The 18,169-nt window shown below is 39.2% G+C and overlaps 6 protein-coding genes and 2 long non-coding RNA genes across 10 annotated transcripts; 5 read left to right on the forward strand and 3 right to left on the reverse strand.

Moving 5' to 3' along the window:
- Positions 1–155: 155 nt before the first annotated feature.
- Positions 156–887, reverse strand: LOC145704742 (uncharacterized). The gene is made up of 3 exons (XR_014134491.1): positions 474–887; positions 367–431; positions 156–314 (listed from the first exon to the last, which is right to left on the reverse strand). It is a non-coding gene; the product is annotated as an uncharacterized LOC145704742 (long non-coding RNA).
- A 1,416-nt stretch (positions 888–2,303) lies between these two features.
- Positions 2,304–3,873, forward strand: LOC145703571 (uncharacterized). The gene is made up of 4 exons (XM_081780948.1): positions 2,304–2,804; positions 2,910–3,298; positions 3,342–3,559; positions 3,622–3,873. The coding sequence occupies exons 1-4, from the start codon at positions 2,390–2,392 to the stop codon at positions 3,788–3,790; spliced, it is 1,191 nt and encodes a 396-aa protein (XP_081637074.1). The 5' UTR covers positions 2,304–2,389; the 3' UTR covers positions 3,791–3,873.
- A 148-nt stretch (positions 3,874–4,021) lies between these two features.
- Positions 4,022–4,919, forward strand: LOC145701122 (uncharacterized). The gene is made up of 4 exons (XM_081778349.1): positions 4,022–4,033; positions 4,099–4,584; positions 4,630–4,730; positions 4,776–4,919. The coding sequence occupies exons 1-4, from the start codon at positions 4,022–4,024 to the stop codon at positions 4,894–4,896; spliced, it is 720 nt and encodes a 239-aa protein (XP_081634475.1). The 3' UTR covers positions 4,897–4,919.
- A 753-nt stretch (positions 4,920–5,672) lies between these two features.
- Positions 5,673–7,281, reverse strand: LOC145701123 (heparan sulfate glucosamine 3-O-sulfotransferase 6-like). Its single transcript, XM_081778350.1, has 4 exons — positions 7,183–7,281; positions 6,841–7,108; positions 6,075–6,716; positions 5,673–5,906 (listed from the first exon to the last, which is right to left on the reverse strand). Exons 1-4 carry the CDS (start codon positions 7,279–7,281, stop codon positions 5,725–5,727), a joined length of 1,191 nt encoding a protein of 396 aa, XP_081634476.1. The 3' UTR covers positions 5,673–5,724.
- Positions 7,282–8,636: 1,355 nt separating this feature from the next.
- Positions 8,637–10,730, forward strand: LOC145701124 (choline/ethanolamine transporter flvcr2a-like). The gene is made up of 7 exons (XM_081778351.1): positions 8,637–8,791; positions 8,984–9,206; positions 9,251–9,520; positions 9,704–10,000; positions 10,045–10,381; positions 10,425–10,507; positions 10,559–10,730. Exons 1-7 carry the CDS (start codon positions 8,637–8,639, stop codon positions 10,706–10,708), a joined length of 1,515 nt encoding a protein of 504 aa, XP_081634477.1. The 3' UTR covers positions 10,709–10,730.
- A 214-nt stretch (positions 10,731–10,944) lies between these two features.
- On the forward strand, positions 10,945–14,036 carry LOC145703194 (uncharacterized). Its single transcript, XM_081780519.1, has 6 exons — positions 10,945–11,513; positions 11,553–11,978; positions 12,017–12,183; positions 13,018–13,570; positions 13,617–13,793; positions 13,835–14,036. The coding sequence occupies exons 1-6, from the start codon at positions 10,976–10,978 to the stop codon at positions 14,032–14,034; spliced, it is 2,061 nt and encodes a 686-aa protein (XP_081636645.1). The 5' UTR covers positions 10,945–10,975; the 3' UTR covers positions 14,035–14,036.
- An 81-nt stretch (positions 14,037–14,117) lies between these two features.
- On the reverse strand, positions 14,118–18,009 carry LOC145701013 (growth arrest-specific protein 2-like). 3 transcript variants are annotated; one of them, XM_081778238.1, is made up of 8 exons: positions 17,790–18,009; positions 16,336–16,439; positions 15,839–16,231; positions 14,835–15,160; positions 14,641–14,787; positions 14,564–14,590; positions 14,298–14,412; positions 14,118–14,255 (listed from the first exon to the last, which is right to left on the reverse strand). In XM_081778238.1, the coding sequence occupies exons 2-8, from the start codon at positions 16,417–16,419 to the stop codon at positions 14,238–14,240; spliced, it is 1,110 nt and encodes a 369-aa protein (XP_081634364.1). In that variant the 5' UTR covers positions 16,420–16,439; positions 17,790–18,009; the 3' UTR covers positions 14,118–14,237. The 3 variants fall into 3 exon arrangements, with proteins under 3 accessions (XP_081634364.1, XP_081634365.1, XP_081634366.1); XM_081778239.1 differs by lacking the exon at positions 17,790–18,009 and adding an exon at positions 17,100–17,361; XM_081778240.1 differs by lacking the exon at positions 14,564–14,590.
- On the forward strand, positions 15,379–15,710 carry LOC145704155 (uncharacterized). The gene is made up of 2 exons (XR_014134429.1): positions 15,379–15,497; positions 15,538–15,710. It is a non-coding gene; the product is annotated as an uncharacterized LOC145704155 (long non-coding RNA).
- Positions 18,010–18,169: the final 160 nt, after the last annotated feature.

An 18,169-nucleotide genomic window follows, 5' to 3' on the forward strand; every position in this document is an offset into this window, starting at 1 on the left:
GCCAACAAAAATGAACATGGATCAAATCATGGAATTGGATGGAATTAGAGCTTTTTCGTCCGCGAAAATTTTAACTCTGTCTTATTTTATCGCTGTTTTGCTATTTTTGTGAAAAACATGTTTAATTCACTTTATTTCAATCAATTTTGCGCAAAGGAATTGTAAATGAATAATCGTTGAGTTTTGCCATTATTGAAGAACCAGAAAATCGTGCATCCAATAAACGCGGTCGAAATTCCAAGAGCTGGCCAAAGTGTGGCGTGGACCATTTGAGAAGTTTTGATGGCGCGGTCTTTTGCCACGTGAAGTGGGTTCTTTGAATCAATTGAAAAAAGACATGGATTGAATTGGATTTTAAAAAGTTACCTCTGTAGACTGAAAGCATGGAAATTGCTGACCGGGGCGTCCCCACTCGAGTTTGTAGAAATCAACTAAATGAGACTTGAATGAAATCTTTTCAGGATAAATTTTACCTGATAAATTGATGATGGTGTTGTTGCAAGCGCATTCTGGCGGATGATAACTACAGCTGAGAATGTCAGTAACAAATGAATACTCGTTCGGATGGAGCAGGTAATAAGGCTGTTCTCCGTAATTCGGCTCGACAGCTACCACGATTTCAAGACATTTCAAAGTGCTTTTAGGATTTAAAACGACTTTTATTGGGAATTCCTTGCGTTGAAAATATTAACCCTTCCTGATACAACCTCGGTGAAGGACATTTGTCACTCATTTGGCCATGATGATGGTTCTCTAAGGAGTTTGATTGAGTTTTGTCAGGGCCCTTTCCTGGACATAAGACTTCTCCATTTATACGAGACTCCATGACAGTACAGTTTGTTTCGGCGAAATAATATGACTTCATTCCAGGGCAGACGATCTTATAGAGGTTCACATATTTTTCTTATCAGATTATCCGAGCTACTTAGGTAAGTAATGACATCAAGAGAAAGCTAGAACTTTCGAAAATCCTTTCAATTTAACCAATTCCCGTAAAAAACTATACAAAATAAAATTATTGAATATTAAGGTTTCTCTAATGTTGTTTTCTCTTTGAATCCCCTTTCCAGAATCGTATAAACGAGCGAGACGCATGACAAAATGAAGAGAAGAGTAACAACTGCAAGCGAAAATTGCGACGGTCCGGGGCAGCCGCAGATACTCTGTTTCAAACCTGAATAAAAATCATCAACGAAAATGATTCCATACGATCGGGAGAGTTTTGTTTGCTACATCTTCGACATTTCTCTGAATTTGACTGATCCTATTTTTCGGCGTTTTTGTCATTATTTTTAAATTGACGATTTTTTTTTAACTGGCGTGGAAAAAAGTGATAATCTTGTTTTCCCTGCGTGGGATCAAAGGGAGATCAGGGTTAAAAATTCAAAATAAAAAGTGGGCTCTTGAGCTGACAACTGGGTGAAAAGGTTTTCGATGAACGGTGGTTTGAAATTTTGATGAGTTTGAACGTAGAAAAAACTGCCTTGGCTGGGAATTAACAGTTTTTTCAAACCTGGTATTTTCGTCTTCTTAATCCCGCCGACGATTCGGTAACCACTTTCCTTGCGAATCGCGGCTCTAGAATAATATCTCGTATGTCCGCCTTGGCAGTTTCGCGGATTAAAACACTGCTCAGGGCCTCTGTAACACCTATCCTCTGTAGCCGCCCTAGAAAAATGCTTCATATTCCACATGATGATTTCTTTATTTTGAGTATAATGAGTTCTTTGAAAGTTTAGTTTTGTCGGAGCTGTCATTTGGTCACTTAGCAATTTATGAGACAAAACGCAGAAAAGTTGACTTTCAAGATGATGCCAGGAATAATTTCACTCAAGAAAATATAGATTATTTTAGTAAAACGGATGATTTAAAACAGTTTGGTAGAATACTAAATTTTCTCCATCTTCTAGAATTGGCAAAAATTCTGATCTTATACTGCTGGACAAAATTTCTGGTTCCTTATTGAATTCGTATTCTAGAGCCCCGCCTTGGCCTTCTATCATCTCTAAAGTTCTTCGAAAACGGTTTGGTCACAATATTCATCCTTTGACTTTTTTGTTTCTTTGCTCTTTGTTTCCCCGATAACTTGAAGCCTAATCAAGCCTTTTTGGGGCTAATTTGCTTTCCTGAAAATGGGGATAATTGCCCATAAATATTCGTCTTCCCAACCGGCCATAAAACTTTATTTTCTTTCTGAATTCCGCTCTTCCCTCGAATTCAGAATCCACACTAAACGTATGATGTTTAATAATTTCATTCTAAATATTTTGAAAAATTGTTCAAAGAAAATGATGCGCCGGTGGTTTCTTAGACGCTCTCGATTTCGTCTTCACTTTCACTTTTATTTTTTAACGAAGAGAAAAATCAAGCTTTTGAAATTTTCTCGAAAATGAAGCTTTTGACGATAATTCCGATATTGGCAAAAGCTCAGGATTATTATTACGAATACGATGGTTCCGGTGAAATCTACGAATACGAATATATCAACCCTAGAAGCAGAGTTTCAACATCAGGCCTTCAGTTTACAGAGGAAGAGATAAAGGAAGCACAAGAGAAGCAGAAGTTCGAATTCGAAGGCTCCGGAATGACGGGAGAAGATCTGGTAGGAACTTTTTCTTTCGAGACGGGAGGGTACTCTTATGAAGATGGGCAAGCCGCCGCGGCGATTCTTGATGAATTCGGAAGGGCGAAAAAACCTGTCAGAAAGCCATTAAGAAAGCCGACGAAAAAGCCGACAAAGAAGCCGACAAAGAAACCGACAAAGAAGCCCACAAAGAAGCCTACTACAACTGAAACTACCAAGGGTAAGAAAGATTCATTTTTTTCAAAAAAGTATTTTTTGCTGAAAAAAAAATTTTTTTTTCATTTTTTTCTGAGAAAAATTCTAAAAACTAAATTATACTCAACAGTTACAACAACATCCACAACGACAACCACCTCCACAACAACTACTACAGAAGAGCCAACAACAACGGAAATCGTCACAACAACGTCCACAACAACGACGACTTCCACAACCATCCCGACCAAAAAAGTCACATTCTCCGATCAATTCGCATTTTTGGCCGCCGGAAACTCGCAGAATGCAAATGGCGGTTTTGGTCTCTTTGGAAGCTCAAAGGAAGATTTTGAGCAAGAAAGAGGGAAGAAGAATAAGAACAAAAAGAGCAACAAGAATCAAGTCATTGGAAACTACAATCAAAAGAATCAGAATAACTACCAAAGCTACTTCCAGGCTCAATTGAAGAACGAGGAAGAGTTTTCTTGTTGGACTTGTTCTCGAAGCTACTGGGAAAAGGTAACACTACTTTGATGATTTCAATAGCTTATTATTTCTCTAGGACTCGACTGGGGATATGTATCTCGATTGCCGAACCCACGGGGAAATGGTCACGTGTCCAAGGCAAAAAGAAGACTTGGGTTCGGACCATTTCTCCTCGGCAAACAGTTGTCAGATCACAGAGCGGCGCTTTTTCGGAATTGTGACCGAACTTCATGTTGGATGCAAACAGACAAGGGCTTGCCATGCAAACTTCAAGCAAAATACCATGAATGGAAGGTAAGAGAAATTTTGATTTGCCTTCACCAAAATTATAGTTCCTGACTTATTAAACCTTTTAGTGTCTACGGCAGATCGTGTCGCCCTGAAAGCACCTTTGGTATTTCAACCTGTCGCCAATGCTGCTCTGCTTCGGAGTGCTATTCTGACTCGACGATATTGGCTGAAAGTTTTGACAAAGAATCTGAATGGCTTGATGAAACTTATCACGCGACTCTAACGGAAGTTTAGACTATAAAAACTTCCTAGAATTGACACTGATTTCTGTACAAATAAGGATGCTCTGAGATAAGAGCTGCTTCTGAATATCTCAATAAATGGTTTTACATACATTAAAAACAAAAATAAACTTGCTTTTCTGGGAATGTCTGATGACAAGCACTAGAAACCTGAGAAATCACCATCTGTTTTTGATAGAAAAACAAAAATCGGGTGTGGTGGTTCTCACAAGAGACTTGTATTATGAAACTTTTGGTAGGAATTTTCGCTTCTGCCCTTGGTCTTGAAGGAAATGTCTACTGTTTTATACTTTTTGTCAGATATCAAGGGTCTTAGACACCGAACAAGCCACTGGTTTCCAAACCGGGATCAAAACTAACGGCGAGCGATCTTGCTCCTGCATCGGAGATCCTGATTGGTGCGCCGACTTCTGCTCCGGCTCTGGTGGCGGAGATGGCGGTGGAAACGGCGGCTGCAGCTGCGTTGGCGATCCTCAGTGGTGTGAGGACTTTTGCAACGGCTCCGGTGGTGGTGGCGGCAGCGGCAGCACTGATCCTGAAATCATCATGAAATCAGTTCTCTCCGACTGCGGCTGGTACAACTGGTCGATGGTCAAATGCGCCGAGGAGATGCACGATCGAATCCTTCGAAACACTGGCAACGCCTATTCCTGCATCACCACTGACGACTACAAAGGCTACGCCGCCTGGAAGACATACAACGTTGAAGACAGCTGGAACAAACTTGTTGCCGTCTGCGGGCCAAAATCAAATACCGCCGTGGCGAGATATTACTTCGAGCAACAGGTAATCCTTCGTTATTTTGATAATAATTCATCATCTTATTCCTAGTGCGATGATTGCGCATACATGTGCACTTACTCCAACGACAAGCCAGATTGCGTGCGAAACTGCATTTCCGACCGAGGGCAACGATTCTGCTCCAACTCCAGGTAAACCCCTTACCCGCCTTTTCCAACCCTTTTCAACCCTCTTAGCGGCCGATACAACCTCGTCGTCACCAACTGGAACCCCGATGTCGCCTACTACGCCTACGGTGCACACATCTATGGTGCCCGTGGAATGGTTTACTGTACTGGCTACTGTGTTACCAACTGAAATCGTCAATAAACATGTTTCGAAGAACCAAAAAAGGAATATATTGAAGGTTTATTTACATAATTTCCCTTCGGATTCTTTTTTCGTTGACTATGAGTGTCCTAGATCATTCAACATAAATGGAAATTCCAGTGTTTCGCAGCAGTAGAGAGCACTTTTATTTAACGAAACGACGAAAATCAATGATACAGACGAAATAATGAAATTTTCCCCGATTTTATTAGCGTTTTCCTTTGACCCGATTTTGGCGGAAATTTGCGATGAGAGAATCTGCACGATCTGCAATTATGTAATCAACTCTCATCGTCAACTTGAAATGCCCAAGAACGCAAAGATGAAATGCTCGATGGTTTCTTCTTGCTGTGCCGCCTTCTTTCCCCCGGAACAAATTGATGAAGAGATGATTGCGAGAATTCAAGTTTTTCGTCATTGACTTTTTCATCCTTTTACCCGATTTTAGGCGCAAATGAAGCAATACATAGTCGTTGGAGTTGTTGGATCATTGTTTGGCTTTGCAATTTGTGGGGCAATCGTGCTTATGATCAAGTATCTTATTGACAAGCACAGGGACTCTTCGAACTTGAACGCAATGAGGAGACAATCTCGGGCTAGGTAATCCTAAATTTTAGATCTTGTTTTGACAGAACTTGCTTCAGATCGATCTCTGATGAAACAAAGGACCGTCGAAAATTGACGATAGGAACACTCTCTTCCATAGACTCATATTCGAATCAACGATCCCGTGCTTCAATAATTACCAACTGAAGAAAAAAAACTCCTGAAAATAAAAATCTATTTACAGAGCTTTACATTTGTACAGCAAATCAATTATAAATCATATTTATGAAGCCATTGAAATCGATTCGAATCAGGATCGTAGTCGGGAAATGTTTTCAGTAAAGATTTGAGCATTTGCATTTCTTTTTGGTAGAAATTGAAGAGGAGGGTGGAGTTGGGTTGTTTGGTGCTACCATGACTGGTTCCTTTGCTAGATGGTAGACACATTGGCACTAGAAAATATTTTAAGAAGATTCGCTTGAGCTAGGGTTAATCTATAAATTATAGAGTATAATCCACTTTGACATGACACGAAACTTCGCATCGTAAGAGTTACAACTTGTAGCCAACAAAAAAGCATGTCAAAAGTAAAGTAAGTAAGTTTATAAACATAAACAAACCTGGCTCATCCAAGCATGGATATGGATAACGCGTCGCAAATTCGAACGTCAATTCTTTATCGACCCCAACAAATTCTTCCACCAACCCGAATTCCTCCCCGGGGTCAGAAATAAGATTATCTCCATCCAAAAGAAGCACTCGATCTTTTCCGAAAGCTTTCAAAAGAACGCTCAGTCGGGAGTAGTATAAGCCCATAAGGAGGACTTTTTTCATGTATTCACTCGAATTTTTCCCAATATTTTTCAAATCCGCTGCAAAGACAGGGAGATCGAGGATGTTATGCCTCTCGTCGTAAGTGAAATTTTGCATGGCCGGCATCCATTTCTCATTCGCCATTTCCGCGAAGTCGAGATAATATTCTTCCTTGCCGTGCATTTTCAAATGCGACCAAAGTCGATGCATCGGATCGCAGAGAAGCACTAAAATCTTGACTCTTGGGGAGAAATACTTCATTGCTTCGTATCTTTTGAGCATTTTGTCCGTTTTTCCATTCATGTACCCAGGCGATTTTTCGACAAGGATCTCCGACTCATGAGCTTTTGGAAGATTGTAAGCAGCTAGTGCTTGTTCCGTTGTCGGTTTCTTCTTTTTCTTAGCATTGTACATTAGCCAGGAAAATGCTGGTTCTACGAATCGAAAGACTAAAGAATCAACTTTGTTTAAGTTTTCGACATGATAAGCCACAAAGAAAACATTCCGTTAGAAGTTCTGTGGTTAAACCTATGTTCCACAGATTCGTAATCTAAAAATTACGTTTCAACATACCAATTTGAGAATGACAGTCCAAAAAGCTCAAGGATCCGGTGCCGCATTTTCCAAATCCGACTGCAATTAAATTCGGCATTTTGTCAATTCTTCCTTTTTCATTTTGCGCAAGGGGGCAACTTGTATCTTGTCTATTCAGATAAATTTCTGGAATGTGGAGTCCTTTCTTCGGGGTGTATCCATGACTTGGTTGGTACGATTCGATGTTTTTGAGGAGAAATTCGTTGATGTTTGAAGCATTGTGGATGTATTTTGAGGTGAGGTTTGGCTTGGATTTGGGTTACCAAAGCTTGGTTAGGGTTAGGGTTAGGGCCTTATTGGGATGGCTTATCATTTGTTTACCCATTCCTTGTTTGAGCTAGTCTGAGTGAAAATGAGAACGAACACTAGAATCGTTATAACAATTATAATTTGCGAATTCCCAACATTTTCTGATCCCATTTTTGTCCTTTTTTTGTTTTTCTCTTTTTTAGTTTCTGTTTTTTCAAGATGCAAGCAAGTTCGATGTCTTTTGAATGTTCTATACACAGTTTATGGGCCCGCGGCAAGACTCGCCCGGTGCTAGAACACTGCAACTTTTGATACCATCACTCTTGATATTTTGGCCTGACACTAACAAGAGTTGTCGTCTCTATTCGATGATTTTAAAGAGCTTTGATCGGAAAGAAAGCGCTGAGTTGGCAAAAAAGGTCAAATGGCTTTTGAGCACGCACTTGAAACATCTCTCAAAAATAACCTAGAATTTTGGAAGTTCTACTCGCCGCCAATTTGCACAAATGCTGACAGGAGGAAAATTCAATCAGGAAACAAATTGCGCAGAATGAGATTTGTTCGTTTTCTTGTGAAAATTTTTTGAATGCGCCCTATTCATTGTATGCTTCTAGAGCCGCACGTGAACGTTTTTCGCATAAGCGGTCGAAAAGCGTTCCCAGGTGCTTATGTCTGGCCAAGTCTTGGGCAGCCAGCCAACAAATGTCAGACAAAGCAGAGTCTTCTGATTGACGATGAATGGGGATGGATAGAATATGTCATTTTTGTGATAAAAGAGTAAAATCACCAGTTTTGTTAATGATTATCATTAAACATCACAAGATAAAAACAAAATTGTGGTCTTTTACCAGTAAAACTACAGTAGAATATTCAGAAAGGAATAAAAGTAATATTAGAAGAAGAATTTGTCTTTGAAATTAATATTTAACTAAGACAAATTGAAAATTCCTACGTTGCCACTTTGTCGAGTGGTTTTGGAAAGGCGAAGAGGGATTTTGGTTGATCCCGAAGCAGCAAAAAGCTCGTTTTATCTTTCATCTCCCCAGAGGAGCCCCTGTGAGAGCAGGGCGCGCAGTTTAGTTGCTCCAATTAGACAAGGGTGAAGACAGCCGTTACATAAAGTAGAGTCTATTGGTTGGAAACCGTTCAATTTACTCGAGACATCCCGGAACACGGCTGGATTTTTGTTGATTGAGTAGCTTTTTTTAAACTTGAGAGATGACCGAAAAGAAGAAATCAGGAGAAAATTAAAAGAGAGAAAATTAAAGAATTAATAAAAAAGATCAAAGGCAAGTTTTTACTTTTGCCTGATGACCTTGTTGATTAGGCTTTCTAGAGCCAAGAGCCATTTTGGCGCAATTTCAACCACCATCTTCCGCCCATGTTTTAGTTCAAAATTCCAAAGTAAATACGTGAAACTTGCGTAAATCAATAATAACGTAATCTTCGCAAGAATCTAAATTATACTTCCTCTTGAATAAACCCCTTTCCTGTCCAGAAGAGAATAAACTTATTTATAATCAAGGATGGGAACAAAGAATGAAGCAGAAGAAAGTCCAGAGATTTCTTCGAGTTCGCGAAGATGGCTGATTATCTTGATTTTTTCCTGTTATTCGCTGACGAGCGCGTTTCAATGGATTGAGTTTGCGATTTTACCAGGCATCTTTACTGAATATTACGGGTAAGAATATGAAATGATATTGAACGTTAACTTTTTAATCAGAAAAAAAACCATAAACAGGAGAAAATTTCTTTGAATTTGATTTTTAAAATCGGCAACAATACGAAAAAATCTCCTCAACGCTTGTGTCACAATATGTACGATTCCTACCTGAAACTTTTACTCATATTTCTTTCGCATTTTGTCTTTCAGAATCAGTCCCAATTACGTCACATGGACATCTACAATCTACATGGCTACGTTCATTCCTCTCGTCTTCCCCGCCACTTGGCTGGTAGACAACACAGGGCTGAAAAACATCGCTCTCGTCGGGTCCGGAATGAATGCGCTGGGAGCACTGATAAAATGCCTCGGTCTCGGGCCAGACTCATTTTGGATCTGCTTCATCGGGCAGACAATTGCTGCCTGTGCCCAGGTAGGACGAACATCTGTATGGAACACTGCCAGACTCGATTCTAGTGCCTTATTCTCGAGCTTCCACCGAAAATTGCCTCCGTTTGGTTTCCAGCGAATCAAGTTTCTACTGCAACATCACTTGGAGTTTTCGGAAATCAACTTGGAGTCGCACTTGGTTTCTGTATTCCTCCGCTGATCGTGAAGGGGCCCTTGAAGATATTTGAAGATGTAATGGTTGATCCTAAAGTTGATAACTCTACTTTCTCCGGAGGCTATCCTGGTGATTGGAGTGATGAGGAAAGCTGGGGAGTTAACACGACACAGTTGGCGAAGGTCGAAGTGAAGGAGCAACTTAGGAAATGTTGAAGTAGAATAAAAAGTCTTTCTTTTTCAAATATTTATGGGGGTTATTACCTTAGATAATTTATGAAGCTCATATGCCGATGAAAATATGTCCTGAAGACGCTTGTTATATACTTTCATGACTCATTTATCGTTTTTAGAGATTTTTACTAGAATATTCAACATTTTAAAAGAATTTTATATTACGGACTTGGTGCAATAACCCTCCTCCTCTTCATCCTCGTTTGCCTTACCTTTGCTGATAAGCCGAAGAAATTCGCCAACCGTGCTTCCCTTCGTCGATCGGAATTAAAAACTGACGAGTTGGCGAAAGAAAGTGTCATGGATTCGTTTAAAATTTATGGGCAGTCTTTGGTCAGATTGATGAAAGACAAAGCCTTTGTGTTGCTGACAGTCTCTTATGGGTTGAATGTTGGTGTTTATTACGCGATTTCGACGCTTCTCAATCAGGTTCCAAATCTTGTTGGCATGATAATAAACAAGATCTCATTTAGATCATCAAACCAACCTTCTCTCCCGAAATCTACGACGAGCAATTTCTAGCCTCTCTGGACACCCAAATTGGCTTCATGGGAACAATGATGGTCGTCGCTGGCCTTGCTGGCTCTATCCTCGGTGGCGTCATCCTCGACAAGTTCAAGAAGTTCAAATTGACGACGCTCCTCTGCTATGGCCTCACGCTAGTGTTTATGGTGCTTTTCAGTATGACCGTCTCTCAAGCGAGCATACTGTGGGACTTTTTGTTCATCAGCGTTTTGGGCTTTTTCATGACTGGATATTTGCCGATTGGGTTCGAATTCGGGGCTGAATTGACTTACCCAGAATCGGAAGGTAAATGATAGCTGTGGTATTTTGATCGAGAATATCTTTTTAGCGACGAGTTCTGGACTTCTCAACTGCGCTGCTCAGTTCTTCGGCTTTTCCGTCACTTTCATTTGCCAATCATTGGTGAACAATGTAAGTCATTTCCTTGTTTTCATCCAAATCTGACTGTAAATTCGACAATAGGAGGAGAACGGCGGAAGAAATGCAAACCTAGCGATGATAGGCTGCCTGGTTTTGGGACTGCTTTTGACAATGATGATCAAAGAAGACTTGAAACGACAATCTGCTGAGAACAACGAAGAAACCGAAAACCTCCAGAAACTAGACTCTTGAAATTTTAGCAAAAAATTGATCCACTGGGCTCTCAATGACAGTTGCAATCTTTAAATAAATGAATAAGTAAATAAGAAATCGAAATGGTTCTCAGGATTTTTGTCATCACCTTGCATCATTTTTAAAAGTGCAGATACAAGCTTATAGCGGTATTTAACAATTCCAGCGCAAATACCAACGGGAGGAAGTAACTCGTGAGATTCTGAGTTCAGTTCTTATTCGAGAGTATTAAAGATACAGATCTTCAAAAAAATCTTCTAGAACCTTATGCGGAATCTCGTAAGAGACTGTAATCCATCCGACCTGAAAAGAGATACAATAGAAAGATGGCTTATTGATTTTCTTCCGAAACTGAAAAGAACAACAACGAGAACGCAAAAATGTAGATTGATCTTGGCCGTAGAAAGAATGGATTTTGATAATCATGATAATGCTTTTCTCTGGCAATATTGCAAGTTTGAAAATGCTCTTTGCTATTTATTTGACGTGAAAAAAACTATATTGATGGATAAAACGGGGACATATGATGACAAACAAAAAATAAATGGATATCATCAAATGATCGTGAATTGTTATCCATCCCTTAGGAACAAAAAAATCAATCGGTGGAAAATAAAGAAAGAAGAGGGAGATTGGCAGAACAAAAGTGATTTCGTTGAAATTTCAACAGGAGGAGAGGCGATGATTGTTGCTGAAAATTTTGATGGTCTTGACACAGCAGTGAGAGTCCATGCATTTGATCCATTTCTGTTCACGGATGAATTCGACTGGAGAAGGATTACCTTTAAAATGCATCTCTCCAACGGTTCGAGATTTTATATTATTTGTTTCTAAGCATTAGTAGATTTTCCGTCCGCAGAAAAAAACGATAAAAGCAGGACTGCCATCTCGATTCCACGTCATCAAAATATTATACGACATTTTGCAAATATAGAACTTTTTCATGAAGCAGATGCGCAACAAGAAGATTGTGTTGGGTGGATCACAATTATGGAAAGAGCTAGTGTTAACTTGAGGTTTCTTCTGAAAGAAAACAGACTATGTATTGATGAGCGTAATAAGATTGCATCTGGATTTTTTGATGGAAAGAATTATTTGCAGAAAATTGGAATTAATCACTATGATCTCAAATTGGACAATGTTCTTATGCTTGATGGAATTCCCCGAATAATTGATTTCGGCCTCGTATACGAGACAACTGGGAACGAAGGATTCAGGCGAATGGGATACACCAGACGAGGGTCAAAATATCGAAACAATAACGCACTTTGTAAGTTAACCATAAAATGATTAAACTATTTTTAATAGTCGCTGGCACTCCGGGATTCTGTTATCAGGCTCAATTGAATAATGGAAATGGTTATAATGTTACGAATATTTGGTATTATTTTTTCTGTTCTTGGTCGACAGCTTGGTTTTTATTATATTATCCGATTGATGAAAGAGGAAGACAATTCATTGATAATCATATAAAGGTTATATTATTTAAGAGAAATTAGCATTAGGTGTAAAGTTTGCACTGTAAACCAAACTTTTTCATTTGTTTTTAAGGATATAGCCGTTCTCAAGGCACTTTCGTAGCGCCAAAAGGGGACGATAAATTTTTTTCATTTCAAAAAGAACCCTACCTAAAATTGCCTGAGAAACCCGATTCTCGTGTTCTTTTTAATTTTTTAATGGAAAAATTTCTCTCTAGAGCAATTTTAAATCTTACGATCACTTTTTCTCGAGAATTTTCCATTAAATCGGCCGAGTTTTTTTGATAAATTAAAAATTTGGACCTTTATCTACATTCCTAGGGTCTAAAATTTAATAGATTCCAATTATTTATGATTCTATAGCCATTTTTATGAGGCTTACTTGAGTAAGCCGAAGCGTCAGACAGCGCTCTGGTTTGCTGCGCTGGGCGCCCTCCTCCATCGCGCGGTGAGGCGCGCATGTGAAAGAGCGCGCTGATTGGCCGAGCGCCCTGAACGCAGCATTGATGAAAAAGAAATGCCAAAAAGAAGAAGACGCTAGAATTAAAATTTGCTCGAGTTTTGAAATTTTGAGGCCCTAGGAAGATAGATTAGCAGTTATTTATAATAATACACGGTTTAGTTTTAGCAATATAATAAAAAAATTTCGAGAAAAAGTGATCGTAAGATATCAAATCGCTCCAGAGAGAAATTTTCTTAGAAAAAATTTTAAAAAAACATCAGAATCGAATTCAAGACATAATTTTAGGTAGGACCTGTCTTGAAATGAAAAAAATTTATCGCCCCATTTCGGCGCTACGAAAGTGCCTTGAGAACGGCTATATCCTTAAGGCAAACAATGGCTATTATATAAATGAGATTAGAAGAAAAAACATAGAAATTCGTCGAAGAGTCACAAAAATTATACACATCCCACTTGCGTTAACATCACCGTGGTTTAACGACCCGTTATTGACTCGATCCGTTCAAATGTCAACCTTGAAACAAATTCTAACGAAATGCACCGGTCAAAATATGCACAATCTGACGAAAAATATCCTCGACCAAAAAGAGAGTAAATTATGTGTTCCAATTTCTGTGACGATCCTTCTTCGATACGCGATTGAAAGGGACCTCAAGTTTGTGGATAGTTACAATTCCTATTCACCTGAAAATATTCTATCAACACTGACGATGATAGTCTATCCACGTAGTATGGCTGGACTCAATTTGAACCCTAGAGTCGAAGAACAAAAGTCGCAATTTAATGATATCGAGACTCTACTGAAGAGACTGTGCCAAAAAACGTATTTGATGGAAAGTGGATGGGATATTGTCAGACTTCTTGGCGAACCGAATGGCGAGTATGGTATACCTCGTGAATCAGCCTGCAGGGTCGAAAAATGTTTAAAGAATAAATAAGAGATAATACTCAATTTTAATATTTTAAGTTTATCTTGGCCCATCTTTCCAATTAACGCGACCAGTTACTGTAACTGCTGCGATTATTTCGCACCCTGATCACGAATTTCGCAATGGAAAACCGCATTATCACCAAATGACGATGGACCGAATCGAAAAAAACGAATATGTCCTTCAAAATAATCAATTATCCTATGACCTTCCAGGTTGCCGAATTCGAAACAATTGTAAAAAGATCTCTTTCTAGTGATTCGAATACCCATGCGCAATGCGTACTTTGATGAAAAATCTTTCAAAAACGGACGAGTTCAATATGACCTCTTCAAGTGGTATATCTTTCCACAGGCATATACTATCACTCTCATTCCAAAAAATTCCCAATCTGTTACTGAAATCAACTGTGCTTCAACATCAGATCGAATGAAACAATTGGCAATATCACCATAAAATAAAATGCAACCCAAGAAAAGCTTGTCAGAAGAAAAATTGTCTGCCTTCTGAGATAATTTGAAATATATGAAACAAATATTTTTTGATGGAAGGATTTATTAATCCTCGAAAAATTGTAAATTGAATGATAAGACAGAACTTTGAAGACTTTTTTCTTTGAAAGGATGAAGTACAATTTACTTTGAAACTTTGAAGATTTCTTACACTTTTTCTTTGCTCTAGAAACACAGTTGAAAGGGGAGAGATCCATTAAGCCCTACCTTAGGAGTGGTTTTATTGCTTACGCTTTGCTTTCTCGGTTTGAGAGGACTCGGCGATCCAGATTTATACCTTGGCGAAATCGGGAACAAATACCCTCCATCTTTCTGCTCCAGCCTAGAAAGAACACAATTAGATTTGACCGAACTGAGAATCCAGAACAAGAAAAAATCAAGTCTAATTTTTGGGAGATTCTCCTCTATCTATGATTTTTTTGATGGAATAAAAAAGAAATGAATCACCAATTTTTGATTTATTTGTGTCTTACCGAACAGGTGTTATTTGCTTGGAAAGCCTGAATTCCGGTTAGAGAGAGAGGGGTTTTTGGGAGAAATGATAACGAACCTGGTAGGAGTCGGCAAACGGATCATATTCTGACAGTCGTGCTTGAGCAAATAATTGGCGAGCGTGTCCCACCCGCCGCCGACTCGCACCATGACGTGCTTGTCCTTCAGCATTCTGATAAACACCAGCTTGCCATCGATACGGTATCTAGATTTCGAAATCATGAAAGACTCTATTTTGCAACTTCAACTTACTTTCCCTCTGAAACTCGTTGAATTTCCGGGCCTCCGTAAAATGGCTCGCTTTGGACAACTTCATCGATACTCGTGTCTAGCTTTGTTTTCAACGCCGACTTCGGAGTTGCCGTTTTTGGTCGAGCAGTCTTTGAAGTTCTTGGGGACGGGCCGGATATGCCCGTCGTTGCTTTTGAGTTTCTTCGAGGTGTGACGCTGCTAGGTGTGGTTTTGGAGGAGCCAGGCCGACTGGGAGTGGTTGTCGGAGTTCTGATAACTGGAGGAGCTGATGCTCGACCACAAGAAGTGACTGTATCGGAAGAGCTGACGGAAGCGTTGTCAATTTCCTAAAAACTCGAGGTTAGACTCGGGTCCAAATGATGACAAAGGGCAACTTTGAACTTCGCAACCCGATGTTGTTTCTTTTTCTGAGATTTATTCAATTTCAAGAGAAGCAAACAACCGGAAAAACTTTTCCATGATAGTGTACACAAAATCATGGCCCGGACGGAATATTCTGTCGCTGATCGGACAAAATAAACAGCCGGTGATAGGGTATAAAACTCACGGAAATAAGTGCACTTCACTTTTACAGTCGAAAAAAAAGGATTTTTTGAAAAAAGATGCCAAACAAGTTCGAGACCGCTTTTGCCCAGGCTGACAAGGACGGCTCTGGAACCATCGGTAAAAAAAGCTTCTTTTCTATTCTCTATTTCTTCCCTAGATCTTGCTGAGGCCCAGCAAATCGTCAAGGCTCTCGGATTCGACTACACCGAAGCTCAGGTCGAAACCTTCTTCAAGAAGTACGATGCTGACAACTCCGGCACTTTGAACAAGTCCGAAGCTGAAGCTCTCGTCCGAGAAGTTTACCCAGCTGCTTTTGAATAAATTTCTTTCTCGAATTTTCGAGAATCATAAGCATTCGAATTTAAAAAAATTTTATGAATTTTCTATAGAGTTTCAAAATCGATTATTACTAGAAAATGCTAAAAATCTTTGGTCGGCACACTGTAGCAAATAATTACCTGTTCAAATTTCACCAAATCCGGCAAAGCACCCTTGTAGTCCGCTCTCCTTCCAAAAATCCTTGCAACATCCAAAAAACAAAGCAAAACCTGCCTCGGCGTTTGCTGCGAGACTTCATTCGAGCACATGCCATCAGATTCAAACAAGAGACTTTCGCTAACTCCGAGTTTTCTGCACCAAGTCAGGAAATTTGCAGCATTGTCTCGGGCAAAGAACGTTCCTACTTTTGCCTTTTCGTTGACCTTCGGCGCGGCGAAGTCGAGATTGACTTGGGAGGAGAGTTTTCGAGCGATTTGACATGCAAGAACTCCAGTGCATAGGGCGGAAAGGAGTTCTTCTGGCGAGGTTTTTTGAGGAGCAAGGAGGAGGGATATCCAGTCGGCGATGTCTTCCTATGATGAAAATTAGCGGTCTTTTTGACTGATATTTTTTCGAAAAAATCACCCTCGAAAGCGCAAATTTTTTTCAGAAATCAATGCTTCTATCTGAAATTTACCTTCATGGGAATAAGAGCTTCCTCCTTGAACCTCTGTATGAACGCCAGCGTATCATCTTTTCGTTGAGTTTTTACTTCGTGCATATTCTCTTTTTCATTTTTTCCTGAAACAAAAAATAAGACAATAAGATCTCTGTCCGTGTCTCACTGATCCTCGATTATCTCCTTTTAGATTAAAATCTTTAGTTACAGTAATACTACAGTTATTCGATGATACCTTCTTTTCGTTCTATTTTCATCTATCTCTCGATTTTCGTCTCTTGAGAATAATTTATTTCAGATTAAAAAAAAGGGCAAGTTTTAATTTTGGAGCAAGAACTGCGGGAAATGGGGGCAGGTTTTTTGGAGATTATTGAAAAACAATTAAGGGGATCGAGATCGATTGCAAGATTATCCGAGGAGAAGCGGGCATTCGTGTCCAGAGGCGAAATGACACGATATGTTTTCGCATGCTCCGGCGTATGTCACGCAAAATTTTGATATATATAATTATTTTCTGATGATTTCTTCATTCCAAAATGCGAAATTTATTGAATTTTTTGATGGAAAGGTCAAAAAACAGACTTCGAAGGATCTTTTCTTGCATCTTAGCTTTATGTTGACAATATAAGGGTATCAATATGCTAGTTTTGTAAGAAAGTCTCTATTTTTATTAAATTATAATAGGAAAAATCGATAGCAGAAGTTAAAAAACGCGCGCGTGCTCGTTATAAATCCTCATAAAACTTCAAGTTCAAATGATTCTCGATCTCTGTTTATTTTACCTTCAAAAGCTGACTTTTTCTCTGTCTTTCTATTTTCACTTTTCAGAAGCCCTCGATTTCTCAAGAACACCAGTTGCCCCTTGAAATCGTCTAAGTGTCTATTTTATCTGTTTATCTTTAGGATAAGGCCACAAATAATCAAAAAAAGTCAGTGAGTTAAACTCAAAGCATCTCAGAGTTTTTTTCGTTGACCTTTTGTTTATTGTATATTCTCTTTTCTTCTCACCCAAAAATGGAGAACAATGTTTTACCAATTATTTGGACAAATAGTCATCAAAAAGCACGAATTTCCTCGAAAAATTAGCAGCTGCCAAATACAAACACACTCACTTTTTACTACTCTTCTCATCATTTTCTATTCTCTTTGAAAATTGAGATGTGATTACTGTCAGTGCTCTGACAATTAAAACCACTGGGGAAGTGAAAGATACTGTTAAAACAAAAGAAGGTGTGGGGAAACAGAACGGTTTGAAAAATGCGATTAAATAATCAACGCAAATAAATCTAATAGCTGAAATTTACCGATAGAATTGAGGAAAAGGGATCATAAGCATGATTTCTTGTTATTATTTTCTTTAAAAAATATCGATGTTGACACCCTTAACCCTTTTTTCGATCGAACCAACATTCTTTGCATTGATGATTGTATCAAATCTCGTCTTCCTTGATTTCAGAAGGCTCCAAGCTCACCTCGTTCTCATGTCCTTTCTTCAGCGTCACTCATTTCTTCAAATGCCTAAAAATCTTCGATCGCTGTCCGTCTTATTTCTCCTCTTCTCCGCCTCGTTCTGTTTCTTTCTCTCTTTACTCTGACCCTTCTCTTGCCATTTGTCAAGACCTATCTGTCTCCATCCATCTGTCGGATTAAAGAAGAATTTAAATTACAAATATGCGTATTTAAAAGCGTATGAGCATTGCTCAAAACAGAAGACTCACCAAAACGACGATTACAAGGCCAACTCCCTAAGGGCGCATCGATCTCTTTTACAAATGATGGATGACGGAGGACAAGTATGCTCTTGACCTTGCAAATACAAAGGTGCGTAACGAGTCTTTTTCTTATAAAATAT

This window comes from Oikopleura dioica, chromosome PAR (genome assembly GCF_907165135.1).
Source record: "Oikopleura dioica chromosome PAR, OKI2018_I68_1.0, whole genome shotgun sequence".
NCBI lineage: Eukaryota > Metazoa > Chordata > Appendicularia > Copelata > Oikopleuridae > Oikopleura > Oikopleura dioica.